The sequence below is a fragment of the Cimex lectularius genome, unplaced genomic scaffold (assembly GCF_000648675.2).
Source record: "Cimex lectularius strain Harlan isolate CLEC.00 unplaced genomic scaffold, Clec_2.1 scaffold117, whole genome shotgun sequence".
NCBI classification, from domain to species: Eukaryota; Metazoa; Arthropoda; class Insecta; order Hemiptera; family Cimicidae; genus Cimex; species Cimex lectularius.
The window spans coordinates 1,265,255-1,291,329 of NW_019392706.1; the positions used below are offsets into that span (position 1 = coordinate 1,265,255).

General features: G+C 37.8%; 1 protein-coding gene across 3 annotated transcripts in view; it reads right to left on the bottom strand.

Annotated features, from left to right (window-relative positions):
- Window positions 1-518: 518 nt before the first annotated feature.
- Window positions 519-26,075, bottom strand: part of LOC106671019 (protein Wnt-7b) — a 125,892-nt gene continuing 100,335 nt past the window's right edge. For all 3 annotated transcript variants that reach the window (XM_014401758.2, XM_014401756.2, XM_014401757.2), the window contains 3 exons: window positions 11,333-11,595; window positions 1,953-2,256; window positions 519-999 (listed from right to left, as the gene is read on the bottom strand). In XM_014401758.2, coding sequence (XP_014257244.1) covers window positions 848-999; window positions 1,953-2,256; window positions 11,333-11,595 — 719 coding nt within the window. In that variant the 3' untranslated portion in view covers window positions 519-847. The remainder of the gene's footprint in view (window positions 1,000-1,952; window positions 2,257-11,332; window positions 11,596-26,075) is intronic.

Here is a 26,075-nt window from a genome sequence, read left to right on the forward strand (position 1 = left end):
GTATCGTTTTATGTTGATTTGAATTTCATGTCTCTATAAAAAAAAATTCTGGGTTGTACGCACTGCGGCAACATTCAAACTTTTTTCATGACACCAGAAACATCCCAAGTGCCGCTTCATTTTAACACAATTGATCTTTGTTTTTTTAAAGAAATATCGTAACAGGAAAAAGTTTTCATTTATTGTACAATTATTTGACTCGGTCTCTCAGCATATGTAAATAAAATATTTATGCATGAGGATAATCTACAGTTCACTGTAGTTTTGTAATCTGAAAATAGTCCTAGCAATCTGAAATTTAGTCCTAAAAAGCAACAGGGAATTATATAATGTTAAGGGTTTTTCTGAAAAGGGATGAGATTTATTGATTGTTTGAAAATTATAAAATCATATAATTTATCGTTGTTTTATTTAAAATATTTACACATCGGTTTTTCTTAACATTTATAAATAAATAATTATCGATAAATATGGTAGTTTTGGATAAATAAGGTAGTTTNTTTTTTTGCTATGGGGGGAGGTTATATCTAGCCACATTTTGTTAGTCAGCTACATCGTTACATAATACGAATCTCATATTTTTTCTGGATTTAATGTAAGGTCGATATATTTATTAACAATCGTACATCCACGAGCCTTCACTTGATTTTGTTTTAATTTTTAAAACATTTTCGGCGGGATAGTTTAATTTTGTTTTAAAGATTAGAAACGTCCGTTTGTAAGCACAGTGAATGATGAAAATCTCATTACTTTCTCATTCCTCTTTTTTTTTTCTTTTAACAAGGCAGAACGTTATAAATCAGATCCGCCTGGATTAGGTTTTCCGTATTAAGAAATCAATCCATTTTCAGTTACAAGTGTGCACTTCCTTCGTTTCGGTGCACGTGTCGCAAGTCACGTGACAGCACCAATGGAATTTGCAATTGCACCGCCACACCCTCGTCCGCAGCCTTGTGTTATAACCTCGCCCGCAGCAGAGCAGGTCGCAGCTACCCGGCCCTGTAAAAAGAAGAACACAAGACGATTAAACTCAAATCGAAGAAACGTGTCGTACAGTGACGATTGAAGTGTGAATTTCTAAATTTCAGTTTTAACCTTTCGATCCCTCCTAAACATATTACACAAATACATCGTATCTTATTTGGAGAACCCTCCATGACGAAAATAGCCTCGTCCGTTAATCCTATCAGAGTAATGTGCTGTGAATACGCGTATTATGCCAAAATAAGCCGGAGTATACCGTTTGTACACCAGAATGATCCATCCAATACCATCATTTAAAACAATACACCAAAATAATACAATACAACAAAATACAAAACCTACACCGCGATACTGGACTCCAGCTCGAAACATACCCAAATAACCATCAATTTCCAGTAACACCTATGAAATCACCGAAGTTGATACGAGACCCACAAAGCGGATAATAACACTGAAATAATCGACACTAGATTCTTACCTGATCAACAACCTACAATAACCAGCACATCTGCTCAAAGCTTTCTCTTACACCCCCACTTTCAAAATTCAATTTCAACCTTCAATCCATTCTAACTATCTTGCTCAACCACTGTCTAGAGTATACCATCCGGAGAGCCTCCACTTCGCCTTAAACGATGGTGCCCAAACAAAACTGAACTCATTGGCAAAGCTCCTTCTACCTTGCTAAACTTCAATATCTAGGATAAAAGTCCAATGATCTTTACGTCACCCAGTTGTTACTTCATTACCCACAATTCCCTTGTATCCTATCACTCATGAGATTATAAGGTTTTGGAGGATGGACGTGGATTGGATGGTAAGTGTAGTCTAATTTTATTGTCTACAAAATAAAATACTTATTCAACATTAAAAATTCTAAATTCATTATTTAGAGAAATCTGCAATAAATAATTATTCAAGATACGCACGGTAAATAGTTCGAGATTTGTGGTGGACTAATATTTTACCTGAAAATCGTGTGAAGCAGTTGCGACCGTGCGTTCCGAGGGAATCAGCGTCATAGTCGCGTTCGCAGTAGTTCGGTGATGGTTCTAGAAAAACGAGCTCTCTTGACTTGGGTTTCACTTTGGTCTTCTTCGTCCTCAGATCGCTCCAGACGTTCCACCGGACGGATCTCGCTCTTCTGTACTTCTTGACCAGATAATCGGCCACCTTCCTGAATTGGGGCAACGTACGCCAGCACGTCTTCATGCTGCAGCTTCCCGACACTCCGTGGCACTTGCAACCGAGCCCCATCGACCCCTTCACAGCCTGGAAACAAAATTCGATAACACTTTTGAAAACTACAACAAATAGTTTCGACAAATTTATTTTTTATAAAATAGTGTTTTGTTTAGCAGCATCTCTATCGAGCGATCTGCATTCGAAGTTTTAAACGTTGTGGGGTGAGGTGAAAACGTGAATTGCACGAATTCTTTGCATGTGCTATTAATAATAATGTGTTTTATTCCGTCAACTTAACCAATTTTGCCATCAATATAGCCCATTTTAATTTCAAATGAATTTTCTTTCCCATCAAATTAACCTGTTGTAACATCAAGTTAGCCATTTTTGCATGAAACTAACTTTTTTCATTTCCAATTAACACTTTTTGAATCAAACTAACGATTTTTAATTTCAAATTAACTCTTTTCCCCGTCAAACTAACCATTTTTAATTTCAAATTAGCCCTTTTTTCATCAGAATAACCATTTTTAATTTATAAGTAATTCTTTTCCCCATCAAACTACCATTTTAAATTAACACGTGTTAGTGTTTTTAATCACCACGTTGTTGTGGTTAAAATACCACTTTTTAATTTCTAATTAACCATTCCTGCATCAAATGAAGCATTTTTTATTAGAAATTAACATTTTTCCCGGTAAATCTATGCGTTTTAATTTCAAAATAAACCTATTTCTCAACAACTTAACTCCCCTTTAATTTGAAATTAACCATTTCCCCGTAAAATATTCTCTTTTCAATTTGGCATTAACGTTTTTAATTGCAAATTAACTTTTTATGCATTAAATAATTCAAATTAACCATTGTTTAATTTTAAATAAGCCTTTGTTAATTTTAAATTAACCTTTTTGCGCATCAAATTTAATCTTTTTAATACATTAACTCTTTAATTGCAAATTAACCTTTTTTTTACTACAGGCCGTTTTTAACTTCAAATGAACCCTTTTTAATGTCCAAATAACACTGTTTAATTTCAAATAAGCTTCATTTATTTTCACATTGCCCCTTTTTTCAAGACAAAAACCTAGGAGATGGTATGAAATTTAAGCTGTTATTTTATTTTTTTTTAATTTGGGAAATGTTAGAATTTGTGTCTTTTAAGATCCTAATTGCTTTTTATTTTTATTCGGAAATCGTGAGATGCGGTCTGGTGTGATGTAGGTTTCAGAAAAACATTTTCTTTATCGTGCCGCTGCCACCTCCCACTTATGCTACACCTCTCATGTGTAGCATAAGTGGGAGATGAAAGCATGCATTTTTCCCGCTCATTTAAGATCCAGCCTTATTTTTTATTTTTAAATTTTAAAAATCCACAAATATACTGTAACTGTACTTTATACTTTTACATTTCACACCATAACTTATTTTTTAATGCTTTAAAGAAAGGTTTAATTTGAAATTAAAAGAGGTTAGTTCAAAATGGTTAATTTGACGGAAAACAGCTGTGAAGAAAAAATCATGTTTTTGCTAAATAGCGTAAGTACCAAACCTACAAGCTATAAATTGTATTTGTAGCAAAAACCTAACATTGAGAGAGGTGCGATTTTCTATTCTTCTATAAATTGGTTAATTTGGTGGCATGTGAACATTTGCGATCAGTTTACAGTTTGGTTAAGCAAAACTCCCAGGTTCTGCGGAATAGCTATTTACTTCTTCTAATCTATTTCCCATAATTATACATAAATATGGTTATGTATAACACCTTTGATTTTTGGGAATTGAATACCAGTTTCATAGTAATTATGCAGTTTTCTATTACGAACAGATTACTCTTAGCTGACATTTAAATCCCCTTTTCCACATTCAGTCTGCATATAAAATCGACACATTTCGTAGGACTTAAATTTTAACTATCTTGTCATACATGGTATTCCAAAATCCTGGGCGCAGCACGATCCCTGAGAGCAGCCCGCTTCAAAATCTCTTTCATAGCAATACATCGCATCATTTCAATTTGCTTTTTGGTTACAGAAGTAGTCATGTTCCAAAAAGAAGTTTTTATAAAACTTTTGTGAGTAATTGTTAAAGGCTTATTGTCCAAAATCGTGATGGATCTGATACGCTTTCGGTGTTACGTGTTAGGTCAAAGTCCAAGAGGCTCTAAGACCTAGCACCCGTGTATCACAAAATGGTACATTTCTATATTATAAATAGTTTTTACCTTGTTTCACTGTGAAAATAAGCAATGCTGTTCGTTTTTAAAACTAGAAAAGAGTAGTTGAAAATGAATCTAATGGGTGTTCTATACTTCTGAGTGTTCGGTTAGCCGTAAAACTGTCCACGGAAAAGAAAGGACCTAGGGAAAGTGACACCCTCGTTGAATCGAACTCCTGCCAGTCATTCCAGACCTTGCTCCATCAGATTACGTGTATGCTTGACAAGAGCTGAAATGTGGGTATTGACAGTGGATAGAATTGTATAGTAAATAATGTATGTATTTTCTTATATACCGATTAGAATGCAATATTAATATTCTCTATCTTTATAGACTAAATTTGAATATTTTCTTAGAACGTGACCTTATCGATCAATTTAGTCATTATTTTAGCAAGGCGGAATTCCGTTTGAACTCCCTTAAAAGCTTTCGTATGAATGGAATTTCTCTAAGCCTTTAAATGAACAAAGTTATTTAATTACGAATTGTTTGGAGATAAGACAAATGAAATGTCCAGAATCACAAAATTAGAACAGCTTTACTGTATCTGTTAGTGATACAACAGTTGATTGTTCATATGACTTCAAGTGACATTAGAAAGAGTAAGAGATTCTGCTATAAAGAAGCTAATGCTTTTTTTCAGGCAAAATCAATCCGTGACCAGTTTAGGAGCAATATTTCATGTAAGGTAAAGTAGTGAATGACAAGTTTTTGACAAATGGATTAGCATGTTGGGATAATTTAGAACGGACTAAATGGCTGACAGTGTTAGATTGTGTGGGTCGGTCTGATGTAGTCAGCTGGAGAGCTAATACGCTTCCCTGTGGGACACCTGACAAAATGGAGATGTTGAAGTTTTCTAAGATATTTGGAAGTAACGTTCTGTAAAACAGCATCTTGGATGGGCATGAACTTTCACAAAAGACACACGTGCCTGGTCAAATGTCTCTCACATAAAACCTATAAAATATTTTTACACCGAAATTCAGATAAATAAGGGATAATTTTTGTAATACTATTTATTTATTTTATTTTATTTTTATTTATTTTTTTACGAGGGTTCGCAACAGAAGAGGTCATATAAACCCTCAGGGAGCCGGTGTTTTTGAAAAAAGCCCGTTTGAAAGTATGTCGTGTTCGAATGTAGGGCCGCTGGATTCGAACCCGGGACCTTTACCTTATAGTGATGAGCGCCGTGTCAACGCCTAAACCGTTGCGACCACCGGCGCCCCCAATACTATTTATTAAAACGAAGAAAGCAAAAATGGGCAAGGCAGAGTTTAATCATCGTCATTCCTCCAGCTGTTCCTTTGGCTTTCATAAAATTCCAAGCAATACGGCACACAAATATTTGGGGCAATAACCGCCCGCCCCCGGTCCAGAGGCGAGCCACAATGCGTCGAACATTCCAATTTCAACGAGATTAATTTGTGAGATCCATCCTTGTGAAAGTATTCCCTTATAGTATCAGTGTTCAAGATAAGTGGAAAAGAACTGACAAGTTGACTTTGTGTAACACAACAGCTTCTAGTTAATAAAACGTCTATCAGAGAAACTATTGGTGATAATGATTGAAATTAAGACATAATTTCTCGTTTGTAATTGTTTTTATCAAATTCAATTTAAATGCTGAGGAAGAGTCTCTCAAGCCTAGGTGAGAGCGACATTCGGCCTTCGGGGAGTAGCGGGCACCCGGAGGGGAGCCTGCGAAAGCCTGAGGATCCGGTCGCCCATCACGAGCACATTGTTTGCAGAAGAATGTCTACCTGAGATTGATAAATCCTAATCTGACCTGCGGGGCGTGACGCCACGCAGTCTCATATTCACTCCCTCGAGACGACTGGCCGATTCGTTCGGCCCTCGAACGGCCATCTCGTCTCACCCACCTTGGTAGCTGTGGCCCACTCAATGTGGCACTGCGGCGACGACGGGTGGTACAGTGTGGTTGAGGCTCGAGACCCCGAAACGGCTCACCTCGAGTCCTCTCAATCCAGGTTGCTTCATTCTATCCTGTGGCCCCTCCTAAACCTTGGTTACAAGGGGGGATATCCAGGCGCAAAATAATGGTATAGGCTAGGGGCTTGGCAACTTCTCTGAAGCACAAGCTGTACTCGTGTCAGTCTCGGGTCGGCATGAGCGGCGTGTGCCTTATCAGAGGCACACAAGGGTCAGTGTACCAGATCCTGTCTGCATAGACGGGGGGGATGCATGCCCATCTGTACCACGGGGTAACAAAACGTTCCACGTTCAGCCCATGTTACGATGGGAATAGATTCGTGGTGGCGTGTGGTGACGCCCCTGGCGGGAACTTAGAGCAGAGGCTGTCTTCTGCCTGTGATCTTCGCGCGAAACTTGAGTATGGCCACCGTTAACACCCGGCCTCACACGATACGGTGGATCGGACGGCAGCGAGGACGTGATGATTATGCTGATTAGTCCCTCGTATGCGTAAGCAGTAGCGGTTGGGAAGGGTAGTGAATCGGTTGCTCCTACTCAAGTATGTTGCATTGTCGTCGTACCTTTGGGGAAGCGAAGGATCGCACCACCTAGGCGTAAGCCTATGGCGTCCCTCGAATGCGCATGGGAGGTGTAGGCTGAGCTCGACGGGAGGATTTACCGTAGGCGGTGCTCCTCTAGGGGGTGGTTAGAAATTCCACTTTAAACGAAACCGCGGCCGGAGCGGATCCGAAAGTTTCGACGCTTGAGGAGCCCCAACAATCTGGGAGATAGAGTCGCTTTCTCTATGTGGCTGATGTATTTCGGCTTAGGTAGCCTAAAACCCGCGCGCGGCAAACGGTCTGGTGCTCAATGCAAACCCGGCCACTTGGAATGGACAAGCGGGGAGCGAGGTTGTTTTGGCCCCTCGGGGCTGAGCTGCCTCTACACCAATGCTCCGGCAGTAACACTATTCTGTCGTATGTGGAGGTGCGCCAGCTCTCATCTTGAGAATCAAAACGTCCGATAAGGCCGAATAGGCTAGGTACGGAAATTAAAGATCCTCAGAGTCCTTTTTAGGATGACGGAGTATGCGGGAACCTTACTGTTCCCTTTCTCACAAAATACATTGATGACATTCTAACAGCAGTACTCTCAGATCAAATATAAACAACATGAATCACATTTAACAACTTTCATCCTCGCTTAAATTCACACACGAAGTCGAAACAGAGAACAAAAAATGCGTTCCTAGATACACACGTAATAAGACAAACCGATAGCACACTAATTACAGAGTGGTACCAAAAACCAATTAGCACTGATAGCTACCTCAACTATATATCACACCACCCCCTACCCACAATATAAAACCCGACTAAAGGATTATTACCCAGAATAATATCTCAAAGTCATGAATCCTTTCATTTAAAAAATATTCAAACATACAAACAAATCTTACACAACCACAACTACCTTAAAAATATAAACAATGGAATCATAAACAATTATAACCCAGCACTAAACAAAACTTCATCCTCCTCAGTGCACAACACATCACTAACCCAATCACACGAAACAAACTAATATGCACGATCATTCCATTCGTCCACATATTGTCACACAAATTAGATAAATTTCTTTTCTTAGAACACATTAAAATTGCATTTAAAAGCCACACAACAGTACACACGCTTTTTGCCAAAGCCAAAGACACAACACCAACAGCCTACAAAACCGATGTAATTTATTCTATTAATCCCATGAACTGTCCATCTACATACATTGGAATTACATCGCAATATATGGAAAAACGAAAAAAACCAACACATCTATGACTGTAAGACACCAATAACCAGTCCCACAGCATTGGTCCCACACCATTTTGAAAAACACCGTAGTTCCAAGTGAAGAATAAGAACAGTTTAGATTTCTAACGGTTGTAATACTGTTGAATATGGTTAAACTACAAAGGAGTTACGAATTAAAATTCTAAACATCTAAAAATATATAGAAATTTAAAGCTTGAAACATGTGACATTTGATAAAGAAATAAATTGTGCCTGCTGATCCAGCCTAAAAAAGTCTACTTTTGGTTTATTATAAACATTTGTATTTAAGGGCTCTAAAGTGGTTAAAACGAATCAAAATTATTCTTATTAAAAATAATTTTGTTGGCCTATTTTATTGAATGTGTCTTTTTTTTTAAACTTTGGGTTTGTATTTTCTTTACTCCAGTCGTAGGGCCAATCGGCCGGAACGCTAGGATATGTGTAGGATATTTTTCGAAGAATTGTATAAAAACACATCTCACATCACACAAAATGCTCACATCCTGCGTGTGAAATTTATTGTTTTTCCAAGGCACAACCTATTTCTCAAAGGCCAGGAATAAGATAGTGCATAAGTTTGCACTAGGTAACCACATGGAAAAAAATATTTTTAGCCATCCCCTAAATCCACCGACCCAGTAGAAAGGAAGAAATATGTGGTGTATGACGTAACTTTATGAATATAAGGTATCGAAGAGGAATCAACATCCATTTTACCGGACGGTTCTAGATTATAGAAAAATGAGGAAAAATAAATGGCATAACTTGCGACAAAGACTGCTGAAAGACCGTACGAAGGGGAGAAAAAAAAGAAGAAACCTTTAATACAATGGAGCCACTCCAAAAGATCGGTTTTAGTAAAACAATTAATAATTCTTTGAATATATCGAGTCCTTTGATTGAACTGGCAGGATTGAATGGTGCATGTAAATCTGATGATTCCACCCAATAAAACTATGTCATCAAATCATAATTTTCCGTTCAGTTGATTATTTCAAAACTCGTAAACCACTAAACTCGAACAAGTCCACGAATTCCTTCCATGAATAATCTTCCTCGCTTTAAAACATTTTTGAAGAGAACGCATTTCTCCACGTGGGTGTTTCTCATGTCTAATTAAAAAGTCAGATCGCTGAAAAGGTTTTAATTACTGGACCTTAATTGGCTTAATTCTTGTACTTGTGACGTTTTAAACTTGATCCGGGATGTCCCACGGAAGCCGCGTTGGACGGAATTTCTTTCCGTCTGAGTTCTCCGGCCCACATGTTCTCTGACAGTGACAAGAGGAAGTGCATATTGATTGGCCGAGGGCTTGAGGACAAAGCAAGGATAAGTAGATTAGTTAAAATTGAAAGACGCCGGTTCTTCGATTCTTTACGATTTCATAGTTCTCTAAGATGTGATAAAAGGTCATAAGCCGTTTAGAATATTCGAGGTGCTTCTTTCTACAGAAAGGTTCTGCATGAGGTAGACTATTATGTTCCCACATGTACGGGTCATAGCTTACTGCCTTCAAATTTTTTATTTATAGTGTATCTTTTCTTGTATTGAGTTTTCTTCGCCTGTGTGATAACGCATTTTAATTAAACTTTTTTTTGATAGTACTAGGTTGAAAAACAAAAATATTGAACAAGTGTCCAAGCGTTCTTGCCAATAAGCCATAAGAGTCGAGAAAATTTGATACGTAGTTTTAAGTACTTTTTTAATGTATTTTTTTATGAACCGTTCTTAGGAGAACAAAACAGAATCTTCTACAACAGAATATATTCAAAAAAGACGAAAGCAGACGTGGAAACTATAGGCGCGCTAGGCTAGAAAATAGAAAGCCCTTGAAAAGTAGATCCTGTAGATCGTGTAGTGGAGTTGTTATAAAGTTATCCCTATTGTGCTAAATTTCGAAACAAATCTGAGGCTACGCCAAAGGCGAAAAATTGAAAAGAAAAATAAATATTCTTACTAGCCCTGATTGTGTTTGTATTTCAAAGTACACTATTTATATACCAACGGTTTTATTTTTTTACGACAGACAAGAAAATATTAAGCAAGATCATATTAGATAATGTGAAATATACAAAAAATTCAATAAACCAAAAGACACATTCAGCAAAGTAGACTAGGAGAATTTCAGGTTCTAATTTATTTATAGGCACTAAATTTGTTCCATTATTTTATAAGGTTATTATTATTATTATTATTATAGTTCATTGTTAAAGTTTCCTGTAGATCAGCAGAGTCGTTTTAAAGTTGTGATTATTCTTGTAACTTTTTAAAATATCAGTGGGTTTTTTGGTAGGCGAACAATTAAAAAAAATGTATCCAATAAGTTTGGAGGGTGGAAAACACGAATATCGACTTCGTTTCTTGTTGAAAAATTATTTTAACCTTCTTTTACTCGGTCACAAAAGCGAGGCGGTATAAAGCAGCAGAAGATATGGTATGAATAACAGGAAATAAATACAAAAGAGAAAATCAGGATCGGATAAAAGGTTAACAAATATAGAATATTATTCATAAATCGATATTTCTTTTATTATAGAATGGATCTGGATAAAAGTTGACTAATGTTCTCCGCCAAGTATTGGTCTGATTGTAAGCTCACTTACCATTAAGGTTTTTATTGATAGTGGCTCAGGTTGCATTGCTGACCGTAGTGTTGATGTTGTGGCTCTGTTTTCATACAGATAAAATTATAAGAAAAACAATAAAATAAGCGCTTCGACTAAAGCACCCATTTTATTTTTTGAGTCAGAAAAGGCCAAAATTGCTGTACTAGTCTAGTTTCGTAGTTACCGTTCAAGCTTCCATATTCATAGTGGATCTACATTAAAAAAAGATCTGTAAATTTGTATTTCAACTAAACTTAATATGATATGCATATTTCATGAATAAAACATCTTTTTTCAATTTAACTTTCCTCAACCTGCTCATGCTGAATTCAATTCCCAAGTTGATCTTTCAGGCTTATCAAATAATAAATTATTGACGTTTAAGGTTTAATAAACTGTGAGTGAGACTTGTAGTATGACATGCGTTTTTTTTTTTTTTTTTTGTTAAATAATACTTTTGTAATGAATGAGGACTGAGCGAAAGCGGTTTTCTTTTCATGGAAAATAAACCCGTTTTGGTAAAATTATTCATTTACACTTGTCGAAAAAAAGGAGACAGCCTCTCTAAACCTTACCAATCTACCGGCTTTGTTATTATGCAAATTCATGTAACTCCTGGCGTCCTTCTCGAATTCTCTGGCGTCGAGGAACCTCCTGGCGAACTTCATCCCGTAGGAGACATCGACACTGCATCCGCCCCATTTCCACTTCTCTTGTGGCGACCTCTTTTCCGTTTTGCAGCCACACTCTGATATGTTGCCCCTGCTGCAGGAGGCAGCGATCGCGTAAACGGCACCGGCGCTGACCATCCCGTACGTCAAAGCCGCCTCTCTACTGCCTGCAATTAAGAACAAATTCAAAACCTCGGTCAAGAAGAGTATAGCTGGAAACAAAGGAATGCGCTCGCTCGCGCGCGCGCGCGCGCGCGTGTGTGTGTGTGTGTGTGTGGGCGCGCGTGCGTTTTGTAGGCTTATCGGTGTTGAAGGTAGATTCCGTTTTATTTTGGTTGTTTCGGTCGGACTTTCTGATCGTTTTTATTTACATTTCCCATTGTGAATTCAGCTTATTTCCGTCAAATTTACCATTTTCCCTGTCAAATTAACTGTTTTAACATGAAATTAATTTTTTTATTTATTTCAAATTAACCGTTTTTGAGTCAAATTAATAATTAACCTCATAATTAATCACATTACCCTGTTTTTAACATTTAATTAACCTTTTTAATTTTAAATTACCACTTTTTGCACAAAATTAACCCATTTCACATAAAATTAAACTCTTTTCTTCTCAAACTTACCCTTTTTAATTTCAAATTAATAGTTGTAAATCAATTTAAATCTAATTAAATCTTTTTAATTTCATATAAACACTTTTTTTAACTGCAAATTAATTTTTTACCTTCAAATTAACCCCTTTTTCATCAAATTACCCTTTCGATTTTCAATTTTTTGTTTTTTATTGTAAGTTATCATTTTCCTTAAAGTATCAAAAAACCTAGGATATGGTGGAAAATAGAAGCACGTGATTTGGGCACATCTCCCTGAACCGTAAGTCGCCTGAGATTTGTGAGTGTAGGAGGGGAACACATCGCCAAGTTTTGAGGGCACCGTGACTCCGACTTGTCGACTGCTGCGGAAACTTCACACTGCCCGCTCTATCGACTGTCCTTCCATTGCGGAGGAAAAGAAATCCAGAAGTTGATGGTATCTCCTTCCGGGTGGTCAGGGAGATCGTTGGGGACGGAGCTATGCTAAGGCTGTCTAGCGACCCATTCCGGTCCGTGTTATCAAAGCTCTGGAGAAACCCCAATGCCGCTCCTATACCTATCCCCTAAATATAGCGGGACTCCAAGGGACTCCAAACCCCGAAACTCAGACGTCCTCTTCTCAAACATCGCCGGTAAGGCGGCCAGTGGCTGGGCTTCCTCATGGGGCACCTCTGGTTGCATCAACATCGGTGGAGGAGTTACGGATATCCATGGAAACTTGGATAACGGACCTAGGCTGCTTCACAGAATTTGAGGCCTCTCTTCAACCCAATCTTACGGATAAACAAACAAGGAGGTGGAGGAAGAGAAGGCCTTGACCAAACCTGCGGAAAACGAATACAACAAAAAGTGACTAATGGAGCCCATTCTGCAATGAACCTGCCGAGGAATCAGAAACAAGAGGCACATACTGCAGTTCCTTGCCAAGGAGCATATGCCGATGGCAATATTTCTCCAGGAGACCTACATCCGCCCAGTGGCGCACATACAACTGAGGGGAAGTTTTGGGGGTTAGATCTGTGTGAAAATTACATTTCCTTTAAATTCAGACCAGACATTAGCGTATATTTTAAATATCTGTTAACTCAAATAGGGTGACATAACATCGCGGCAGCAAATTTAAAAGTTTATTTTACAAAACCAATATTCAGACGTACTTTCACATAAGCTGCGGTGTACAAAATGGTATTTTTATGGCATTACCTTGAAGGAGGGGGTTGATCTCGATCCAAAAAAAAAGAGTCTGTACAGATCAGGGACCGAGAAGTTTCAGAATCTGAAGGATAATACTGTCGCGCTCCTTCGAGAGGATGTCATAGAATCCATAACTTCATCATGTACATCCCCATAAGTCTTAGTACCGGAGAAAATCCGAGGAGATGGGTTAAAAGATTTTAAATTACTGGTAGACTAACGAGGCCTTAATAAAAAATTATATTTAAACAAAGTATTTCTACTCGAAATATACTAACTATAAAATATATTTTTCATTGTATAAATTCACTTTTCCACATCCTAAATGTATTTGCTAAATGATAACATTGTTTGTAAATCCCAGGCCCTGAAGATGATCTAAATAAAAGATCGAAACGTTGGCACGATAAAGAAAATGTTTTTCTGAAACCTACATCACACCAGACCGCATCTCACGATATCTGAATAATTATCGATTAACGGTCACTAATCTCCACGCATAGAATAAAACTATGTTTCAGCAGAAGTTTAACAGGGGAGAGCCAAAGGCAAAATGCAATGAAACATAATGTGTATAGAAGGAAGGTTGTTCTAAATTAACTTTACCAAGACACTTTTCCTAGAAATAGAAATAGAATTACGAAGAATTACTAGATTTAGAATTACGAATTATGGCCCCTGGCCTCTCCCTGATGGTTCCTGAGCGACTCCGAGGTTGGGCTCTGATCGGACCCCATCGACTTCTTTGGTCATATCGGCGCCCGTACTTTCCCTAAAACTAGTCATCCTCACACTAACTCACACAATAAATACATAAATACTCCTACATACAAACCCAGTCACACATGCATATCCTCTGTCTAGAATCCGTGTCAGAGGGTACCCGACCCGGCTTGGCGGAGCAGCGGTGGAGCCTTGAGATGATATGCTGCACCGCCGCCCAGCATACCCCTAGTCTAACGTAAACTTAACCTATAAAATAAATACTCGCTGCCATGCTCGATCATTTTCCTATAGCCCGGTGGTATTCCATTTCTGTCCCTTTAGGTGCCAAGCTTCGACACCAACTCTTACTAGAAAAGTAGTAATCAACAATTAGAAAGGGGTCAAATAAATACTAAATCTTAAATTAATATAACGTATATAATATAAGAAATAATATCAAATCAATCAGTAAAATGGGTCAAATTTTGAGTTTAGAGCCTGTCCTATAACTATTGAGAACAGATTATTTCCCACATAAATATTTTTTTTTTTCACGTGTAAAATATTCTGGATCGGTAAGACACAATTTCTTACAGCCTAACCAATAAATAAGTATTGAAATTGACAGAATCAATCCCTTTAGTTTACTGACGAATAGGCTTTACTTAAGACTTGATGAAAGACCACCATGAAGACGTGGTATAATGTTACGGAGGGTTAATACTAACTATATTGCAATAAAAAAGGACGCCAGGGACCCTTTGAACGTTGGAAAGGTCTGGAGAGGGTTTCCCCCAACCGTAATAGAGCCTTGTGAGAATAGCCAGTCTCTAGGGTCAAAATCAACTGAAAATAGGTCTCAAACACTCACCTGAGTAGGAAAACCTGTTTAGAAAAGATTTTTACCTCTGACCCTTGATGAAAAAATTGTTGTAATACAATTAGAAAATAATAACTAATGAATACTATGTTAAAATTTGAATGTTCGATAGAGAGAGAAGATAGTAGTTTGTCTTGTTTTTCTTTAAACCTCTGACTTTTTCACCCAATACTTTCGTTTTACAAATTACCGAAGAGCCAAGATTGCAATTTATGAAAGTTGTTGTTGCGAGTAAACGTCCGAGCCTCAGCAGAAGTCTATGTTTATCCTTCGACTTTAATGTGTCGTTTTAAATTACGAGAATTCTGTGAAATAGGCGGAGTAGGACCGCTTGTCGGAATCTCCCTGCCTTTTTGCACACAACGAGGCTCGAAACTGACGATATGGGGAATTACATGGATACATGGAAACATGGAAAACAACGGAGGCTGTCGAGTATTCATAGCGAATATCATCTATAAAGAACAGTTTTACCTATTATCCAGGTTGAATCGTAGAAGAAAAATCATCGTCGCTCGAATATCATCTAAAAAGAATCGTTTTGCCTTAGAAAAATCCCGTTTTGTTTTAATAAAAACCTTTTATCAAGATATTTTTTTTCACTTTTTGTCTTTAGAAAATGAATATCATATAACAAGAACAGATTAAGCTTATAATATCCCCAATTTTTTTAAATACAACCCTGTTACATTAATATCTAGGCTAAAATCCCTCGAATGATATGAATCGTAGAAGTGGGATCATCCACAACCGATTAAAAATAGGCAATGCATGGTGGACACAGGGACTCATACTTTTATCAGGTTTTTTTAAACAGAACCCTTTTATCAAGACAAGCACTTTTAGAAATCCTCACTTCTTAGAAATCCAATGTGCCCCATATTATTCTAGATATCAACGTTTAGGCTATAAAGGTCTTTTTTTAATATTTAGGTTATATTTGCCTTGAATCTGTACTGAGTGGGGCCTGTGAGCGTAGGCAGACGCCCGACCGAGGAGCCAGGCAGCAAGGAGGGACACTTGCAGTACCCGTTATTGACGATGTGCATGGGCCGTGCTACATCCACATCGCCTCCAGCTCTGGGGCTTGCATTGTCGCCCAAGAAGCGGGGGTTTTCTCGTTAGAAGAAGTAAGACAGAATCGAGGAGTATCCGGTTAGACTGTAAGAGTGTGTAAGTATTTTGGACTAAGATCTCGGTCTTATCCGTCCCGCCGGCGAAGTTGGGTTCCAGGGGCTGACAAAGCTAGGGCATTTCAGTCCCCAACACAGTCCCTAAATCCAAACACACTCACAATCTTACCCACTCTTAAATCTAATCTCATTGAGGGTCTATGCAAAGTACTCCATATTCCGCCCTCGGCCTTCTCATATTACAGATTAACGGTAATAAATACATTCAGTCTTAATATACACGGAAGGTAACGCAAAACGATATATCGTATTATATACAATGAAACAACTCTGTTTCCTCCAAAAATCGCAACAGCAGACGCAAAGAGTCGTGGCCTTGCGCAACCCCACTCTATCGTCGGGTTGCATTACTATACGCTCTCTATATAGAGCCAAAGAATGGCACCCTTCAATTTAGTGGGACAAATCGAGCTACATTTCTCTACTTGCCAGACAAATACGAAGGCTTTTACCCAAAAGTAACTATCCGTTTTTGTACCTCGAATGGTCTAATCTTAGCCGGATGAGGACGAGTCCTCTTCTACGATTCAACCTGGATATTATTAGGTAAGTAGTAAAACTGTTCTTTGTTGACGATATTCTCTTCTTAAATGATAAAAAGTAAAAAAAAGGAGTTTTTGCCGTCATATAAGGTTTTCATTTTTAAAACGCATGGATATTATAAGTATAAGAAAAAGTGTTCTTTTTATATGACATTCAGTTTACAAAGTCTAAAAAGTGAAAAAGATAGTTTTTTATCTTGATCAAAAGTTTTATTTGTAAAAAAGCGTGGATAATATGGATAATGTTAAGTTCCTTTTTTATGATATTCAAGTGTTCAAAATTATTTATTTACTGTCCATATACACGTATATATATATTNACATAAACAAAAGTAAAAGGATAACTAGTTAACATTAAAATACATTAGCGTAAAAAGAAACGTGTTCGTAGGACCGCGTGGTGGTAACAACTAAAACTGTCAGCTGGGGTCCAGATAGAGGGGAGAGACAGAGTTCCCGCCATGTAGGGCCTCCGTTGACGTAGTGGCGGTGAACATCCTACATATATATATATATATATATTTACAAATTATAAACAAGAGTATCAGTTATAATACTTTACCTCTCGAGTTAAGTAAATACATAATATATAATATCTTACAACTTAAATTTTTGGAAAACTGGACTATAAAAACCCAACCCTGAGTGATGATTTTCACTTTCTAAAGGCTAAAACGTAAAGAAAAAGGCTTTTGTCTCTGGATAACAGGATTTTATTTCACAAAAACCTAGATATTATTGGGTAAAATTATTCTTTTTGTATAGCATTCGTTTTATAAAACCCACGAAGATAAAAAAAAGATGTTTTGTTTTTATAAAAGATTTTCATTTACCAAACCCTAGATATTTTAGGTATAACAGTATAAACGATATTTGCTTTTTGAAGGCGAAAAAAATTAAGAAAAGAGGTTTTTTTTGTATTTCTATTATATATACTATATATTATTAATCTGTGTATATGTTATTATTATTGCTGGGTGATTTTCCCTCCATATTATTTTAACTACCTTCTGATAGCAAAATTTCTAAACCTAAGCTGTATTCAGTTCTGGTCAGGTCGAAGAAGTTGTAAAAAATCTTAAACTCTTCTATTCACATTTCGTGATGGCAGTCTCTACCTTTTCTACATAATACAGTCTCTTGGAAACTCCAAGGTATTGATTAAGTTATTAATATTTATCACAGGATGCTCGCCGTTGGGTGAAGCCATAAATTACTGAGAAAGATCTTGACTTTCAGTAAACAGAGTTATAAATAATTAAAGTAATATTAAATCCACTTTAACAATGTTATCTAATCCTTTCTTTCTCCAACAATAAGATTCTTACGTTCTGACACTTTATAAACAGACGAGTATTTCTTTTCTGCCTTGCTCAACTGAATTTTCTTTTTACTTTCACTTTACCCCGGTCCCCTCGTCGCAGATGGTATTATGAATTGAAAACATTATTCACACTTTCCCCTTTGGAATCAATCTGAATACATTGGAATTTTTAATCTTTTTTTTATATTTAAAGCGTTCCTTGTTTTTTGGAGGGAGAAAGGAAAGAAAACCAACACGCTCGTTGCACTCCATCGATCCTATGTCATGCATCTGAAATATAATGCGAGATGGGTTCCATTTTTTCCAAAATAATTGATTTTTACATTAGTTTAAAAAAGAAATCAGTTGACTTAAGAAACATAAGTGCTCACAGTTTTTTAATGGAAAAACATGGGTAAAAACGGAAATTTCAATCTATAAAGCTCCCGAGCAAGAGGGAGAATTGCGTCCTCAGACATATACACGTACACCTACACTGGCACTAGCACACCAACATTGTATACACCCTAGGGTTGCCGCCCCTACGACAACTTGTCCTGGGCAAGTATTTGGGGAAGAGGGCTTGGGACAGGGGCGTAGGTGGTCCGCCGGGCGAGACGGCCAGCTTCGGGGAAGTCTGAGGGGTGTGGCTGTGTTGGCTGCACACACGAGCACAACCCTCCCAAAGACACCCTTATTAAAGATCCAATTATGTTTCACTGTGCTCAGTTCTGGGGGCCGGCCTGTCTAGTGGTGCGTAGGCGAACCGATCGGGGGTATTCTCACAGCCCGGCAAGCCCCCGAGTGGCTGTGGGTTACCATGCAAACTGAGGGGAACTTACACTCATACTGACCATAAGCACACTAACAATACACACCCTAGACTTACCGCCCCTAGAAGACCTCATTCCAACTCTCGCCATCGGGACACAGTCTCCAGGCCAGTAGCCGTTGGGTGAAGCGAGCAGTGAGGGGTGTGCCAGCGAAGGAGATGGCAGCCTCACGCTGGCTAGGTTGCGGGGATTAACACTCCCCATAGCCTAAAATACAATGTTATAAATAGGCAAATAGAGGCCGTAGATCCGGAAGGTCAGATGCCGGCGGAGTCGGTGGCGGAGGCTGCCTCGGACTCTGCAAATCAGCAGCCCTTCAATAGCGGTATAGTCGGTGACACAACGGTTGGGGATATGAAAACTTGTATGGACTAAGACTTAATACCGGACACAACGAGTGGATGCTCACATCCTCAAAGAGGAAAAAGGCGGACACTGGCACACCTAAGTATGCGAAGGCGGTGAAGTTGGAGCCGTATGTCCCAACATCTCCAATGTCATCCGCCCAAAAGAGACAAAAGAAAGATTAGCTAAAAATAAGAACAAAAAAGAGGAGAAGACGTGTCACAGAGACTCGGCCGGTTTGGGATCACCCTACTGACAAAGTTATGTAATTGCACAGAAGTAGGGTGATTTCACGTCTAAATGTCTGTTCCTTCTGTGCTATGAAATAGCCAAACTATGTAAGCCGACCAGTGTAACCAAAAATAAGGGAGAAAAATTAATTCTGGGCTGGGAAGAGAGAAAGAGTTCAAGGTAATTACAGGTACCACTACGGAGGCTTACCATGAGGTCTCTGTGACACCACACCGAAGGCTGAAAATCTTTCGTGTTGTTTTGTCATACCGTGACATACTGAACAGCAGCATCAAAACCATGAAGGAAGCTCTCCCGGGCCAGCGTGTGATGAAAGTGAGGAGGATGAATAACCGAAGGAATGTCAGCTTGTTCCTTCAGCAAGTTTCGTCCTCACTTTTGACACGCCTAAATGCCCTGACGAAATAGGCGGCCTTCTATAGATTAACCTTTCCACCCTTACAAACCAGCCCCACTACGTTTTTACAAATGCCAACGGTTTGGGCGTACCTCTGTGCGCTGAAGGCCGCTGCAGGCGACCTTCGAGTTTGGAAGGGAAGGTCACCCGAAAGAGTCGGCGTGTAGCGACCCTCCAACTTGAGTTAACTGCGGCGGAGCATACACTGCCCGCCCTAGCGTTTGCCCCGTCTTCATAAAAGAAATTGAAATACGGCGGATAAAATCAGTAGATAGGCTCTCCTACCGGGAGGCCAGGTCGATTGTTGGCAGGAGGACGGGCACGGAGAAGGCTGAATGACATGAACATCTCTTTCAAACATCGCCGAAGGGGAAAACCCCTCCACAGCCAGAGGCTGGACCCTTTCAAGTTTCGTCATTGGAACGTCTAATTCAGTGGAGGTGTTGCTAGTAAACAGGACTGCTTGGGTTATCGATCTAGGCTCCTCCCCGGAATCAGAAGATTTCCTTCATCCCACCTTAACTGTAAAACCAAAATGGGGGTCGAAGAAGGGAATGCCCCGACCTAACTTGGCAAAAGAAAATAGAGTTAAAAGCGACTAATCGAGTCTATTTGGCAGTAGAACTGGACAGAAATTAGAAAAAAGAGAAATATGCCGCAATTCTTTCACAGGGAACATGCTCCGATGTCGATACTCCTCATGGAGACCTGCATCCCTCCCGGGGCCCACTTTCGGTTGAGAGGGTATCAAACCTTCGCAAGGGAGTTACAGCTCGATCTGGGAGGGTTGGGCACACGGTGGAATGACTATATTAATAAGATATAATATACACGCGGATGAGGTGAGACTTAATATGAACATTCAGGCGGTCGCATTCCGCGTGTCGGCACTGATGTGCCTCACACTGTGCTCTGTCTACCTTTCGCCAGACGGATCTATGCACAGCAGTAAGGTTTAGCCCTGAGCGAGCGTCACCCCCTACGATTATGGTGTTGGCCAAACGTTCATCAATCACCGGACACGTGGGTCTACTTGTAGACTTTGGGACCTTGGGACGAAGACTGCGCCCGAGCGCGCGCGACGAAAACGCGGGATTTTTGGCGCTTTAGAAGGCACCCGACGGAGGATAATCTGTTTAAGTGTAAGGTGAAAAGAGCCAGAGAAAAGCGTACACTATCCCAAGCCAAATTTCCATAACTCCCCCTCGGTATGGGGCAAGTGGGAAAGAAAGTCGTCTTGGTCCTTAGGGATCGAGCTCAACTCGACACTTGTTTTTATGCATACGGTTTTATTTTATTATTATTTCATTTCACCGTACAATGTTCATGCTTTTTAAAAATATAAACCTTTTATCAAGACAAAAACCTATTTTCTTTACCTTTAAGCATTTAGGAAGCGAATTTCATCAAAAAAGAACAGTTGTATTTTACAACATCTACGTTTTTTTAATAAAAACCTTTTATCAAGATAAAAAAAACACTTTTTTTTACTTTCTATCATTTAGAAATTAAATATCATCTAAAACGTTTTATCATTAAAAAAAAGCCTTAAAAAATATATGCTTTTTATATATAAAAACCTGTTACCAAGACAGAAACCTCTTTTCTTCACTTTTTCCTTTCAGTAAGCACATGTCATAGTATTGATAAAAAAACACCTTTGTTTAATAAAACATTCTTTTTTCAAATAAAAACCTTTTATCAAAACAAAAAACGTCATTTCTACATTTTTTAGCCTTTTGAAAGGGCATGTCATCGTAAAAGAGCAGCTTTGTTTAATAAAACGTGCTTATGTCAAATAAAAACCTTTTATGAAGACAAACAGCTTCTTTTTGTTTTAACGTGTTAGGCTTTAGAAAACAAATATCGTCAAAAAGAAAGATTTTTCCTAATAATACCTGAGCGTTGATAAATATAAACGTACTATCAAGATAAAATACACTCCTTTCGACACTTTCTTGGCCTAAGAAAATTAATAACATTTAAAAAAATAATTTTAGTTAATAATAGCCGTGATTTTTTCTTTAATAAAAACCTTTCGATCAGATGAAAAATCGTTTTTCCTTTACTCCATAGCTTTCGGAACGGGAATAACATCTAAAAGGTTCGATTTAACATAAGAAATCCAGGCCTTCTTTTTTAATAAAAAACATTTTATCAAGGCAGAAAAAACTTTTTTTCTCACTTTTTTAGCTTAATTTGAATTTCATAAGAAAAAGGACTGAAACTTATAATATATTTGGTTTTTTATTAAATAAACAAACTTTTATTAAGGTAAAAAAATCTTCTTAACTTTAAGTTTCATTTTTCAGAAAGCAAATATTTTCTAAAAATATCAAGTCTAAAAACTCTCGGATGAACTTAATCGTAGAAGTGGGATCATACTTACCCGATTAAGAATAGACATTGAGAGGTTGACAAACGTACTTTTGGGCCAAAGGCCGCATATTTGTCAGGCAAGTACTGAAAAGTCGCTCGATATGTTCAACTTACCTGAAGGACTCATTCCATGGTTCTATAAAGAGAACGTGTACAGATGAGATATGAGAATTGTGCCTGAAAACGGCAGCGTTTCACCAAAACAAGGCTGTTTTATTGCACGCTTCTACGACGAAGTACAAAAGAACGAAAATTGAACACAAATTAACAACCGTTCACAAAGATCACTTGTACCATTCATTGTAATAATATTACAATATTAGAGAAAACATTTTCAATTAATATACAAACCAAATATGTCAAAAACAAATATTATTAATGCAAACAAAACGACCAAATCAATTTATCCAAACGAAACCCTACTCATTTGGAAATCATGTCGTGTATTTCGTCTCTTTGATTCCTTGGCTCTATATGGAGACGTGTAGGAATGAGATATGATAAGTAATTTATTTGTCAAAGAAAATAACGCAAGACAAATCCATAGCTGTCAAATTTTCATTTTTTCTCGCCGAAATCAACCTCTCTTATAAATCTCCAATAATACATATATCACATTATGAGAAGTGTAGTATCTCTGCAAAAAATATACAAACCTTGGCATCGGAATGGAAAAATTGTCTTATTCATTTAAAAAATTCCAGTAAGTAAGTGCAACAATTTATAAGTCCGAAAGGTAAAGGCTATATAACCTTCTACATATATTTGTTGTAACCTTTTTATGTTTAATAATTTATAAATTATAATTCGCGGGAAAAAATTAAAAAACCACTGACACTTTGGAGGGTGTCTTTTAACATAAAGGGTTCCTTAGAAATACAATGTTCCCCATATAATTCTAGATATCAACGTTTACGCTAAACCTGACTATTTGACCGAGTAAATTCCTACATTAAACGCTCAGTCTTTTAAAAAGATGAAAGATAAAATAATTACGACGGGGTGAAACAACGACAATATTAATCTTGGATTAAGAGCCGCGGTGTGCCGCCATCTGGAGGATGGTCTATGTACCCGGGTGGGCACATTTCGTCTCTTTGATTTTTTCTTTCAAAATGGTTCGTGGGATCGCGGAGTTTAATGAAGCATTTTATTGGTGATACTAGGTCGAAAAATATTTCATATATGTCGGAGCGTTTTTCTCAATAAGCTCGTAAGGAGGCGAAAAAAAAATTTAAAAAAAAATCCCGATGTTAAAACAAATCAAGCACCGTTAAAAGCCTTAAAATACAAATTTTCTATTTTCCTAATAATTTCTAATCAGAGGTTTTTTGGTGTGCTAGAAACGAATACCACCTTTGTTTTTTGCTAAATTAACATATTAACTTGCTTTGCTTACTTCGAACCGTCATAAATATTGTATTTAAATTACGATATTAATAACATTTTATTTAGTCAAAAATTAAAATTCATAGAACAGTGATAAATAAGGTATGAAAAAAGTGAAAAGATTAAAGGAAGAGTAAAACGGTTACTCGTTCGGAACATTAGTTTGTACTTCTTTTATGAATCAGGGTCATCGTCGATCTTACTCAGAAGTCCTTCACTCTCTTAGACTTCTGTAAATTATCGCCTAACAGAAGGCTTCCAGCAGGCGCACTGCTGGCAGACGTTACTACTTCGTCCTTCATCCTTCCGAATATGAATGTAAGTAACTTCATTCAAACAACGAGAATAAACTAATGTGTTGACCCCGACGTGATTTTGTTCCTCCGAACATTTTTAGTGATTGGGCATGAGAAGAATATGCAACTTTCTTATTCTATCATCTTGGTATTAACATTCTTCAGCATTAGATGGATCTGTGTTATGACTGCCAACGTTCTATTTTATCAGCCTACTATTTGGACAGTCTCCCCGATCAAGAGGGGCTATGTTGTGACTGCCAATGCTTATTAAATTTTTTCGACTATGTCACTGATCAACAGTCCTAGACAATAATTATCTAGACAATAATTCAGCCTTCCAATAACAGTCAATGAACATGCATTTAGGGCTTTTATCAGACTCGACGACGAGTTCTCATCACTAATGTATCAAGCAACCAACATAGGCTACTCGAAACTGCTCACATTCTTTACTCATTGGACAGCCGACTTGGCTCACATCTGACCGAAGCCTAACACTCCATACCTTCTGCACGTACAGGCTTCTCTACAGCCATGATGCCTAGTCGTCACCCGCCGTGATAGTCTACGGTTCACAACTCCATGGCAACACCGACCCTTCTTAGGGCCTCCACACATCCGATCGCTAATGTGACCCTGACATGATTAAGTTCTTGAAACATTTTTAATGGCTGGGAAAGCACACTAATTTCTAAATTATATCGGCCTGCTTTTTGGACAGCTGACCACTGTGGTGATTGCTTGGGGCTTAGCAACGTTTCCTTCCGCCATCTTTACAGCAACCAGCATGCATTTAAGCAGGGGCTCAACCGACTCTAATCAGATCGTCGACGCATCATCGCCACACCCAAGTAAAAAAAACGAAAAAACTATAACCTTCTGCACGTTAATCGATTCCCTGCAGGATTTACAATCAGTTCATACAGGGGAAAAACACCACACAACCTTTCTTTATTCAGACTTGAATATTTTTATATATTACATTTTTTGTAATAGTCTCAGGTAAATTATATGGACTTTTGTTTGGATGGTCGAGAGATATATCTTGGAGGTTTTTTATACAGAACAGTACCTATGTAAAATTCTGATTTTTTTTTGCAAACTCTTTTCTTGCTGGATGATTGTAGTCATGAGTCCCACTTTCCAATCTTGTCATTAGATGAAATGAAAACCAGTTTTGGATAGTTTGCAGCAGACTGTTTCTCAGCGACCGTTCTGGTATAACAAAAACAGCTTGATTGCGAGAATGTTCTATTTTAATTTAACAAGTTTGTTCTGAAAACATCATCAAAAGAGAGTCAGACTGATCCAAGTTTGATTTCAAGGCTCAAGAATTGTTTAATCTAGCAGCGCATTTTCTTCAACCCCCCCTCTAATTTTAACACCTCATATGCAACAGTGGCGTTATAAATAATGTGTTTTTTTGATTTACTTGCAAATAAATTGTAATTTTATTTCGTTTTTATTTTATTTTCAGTTGGTAGGTTTCCGATCGTCATGGACTGGATCTCCTTACAACTTCGGTTTGTCAGAACATATGGAGGGTTTGTGAGTATTTTTTCGTCCCTTGTTTATGTCAATGTTTTGGCGGCATCTTATTTTAAAATGAAAATGGCTAATTGTAAGACTTAGTCACATTACTGTGCTGCTATCCTATCGACTTACCCTTGGAATTTTCTAACGCCTTCGTCACTTTTAATATTTTTACTCGGAAAACCTAGTTGAAGTGAAATTTTAGAGGTTTAAAATCATTTTTTAAGTTAAAAAATGTTAATTTCATTGAATTAAATTGTGGTAATAATCGAACAAATTGTAATACTTTTTTCTGTACTCGTATTTTTTCCATTTTGTTAGAAACGCCCGTGAGGCAGAGGTGGCGTGTGATGGGTTATTTTCGTGAGAACGCGACAATTGAACTCGAAAATGATCGACCTCGGATTTTAACTGCCGTCTTGAAAAAAGTTAATAAATATTTAACTACTCTAAGTTACCACCAAAACCCATCATCAATTCTACTATATGTTAAATTATGAATCACTTTAAATAACTTTAAATTTAAATATAATATATTAAAATTTATGTTTTTAATAACTAACGATCTGCAGCCCTGCCACATGACCCGGAGACTCCGGTCAGTCAAGCGGACGAAAAACAGTAAATGAAAATAATTATTTGGAATAATTGACACACCCGCTAGATGAACAAGACGGAAAATCTACACAATATCAAATACACGGTGAAACCGTGGCTATGGAGCATAGGCCATACTCAGCTAATACTGAGTTTATTATATGTTATTGGTAGCATAAAAAGAAACATCTTCATATGTGGCTTTTATTC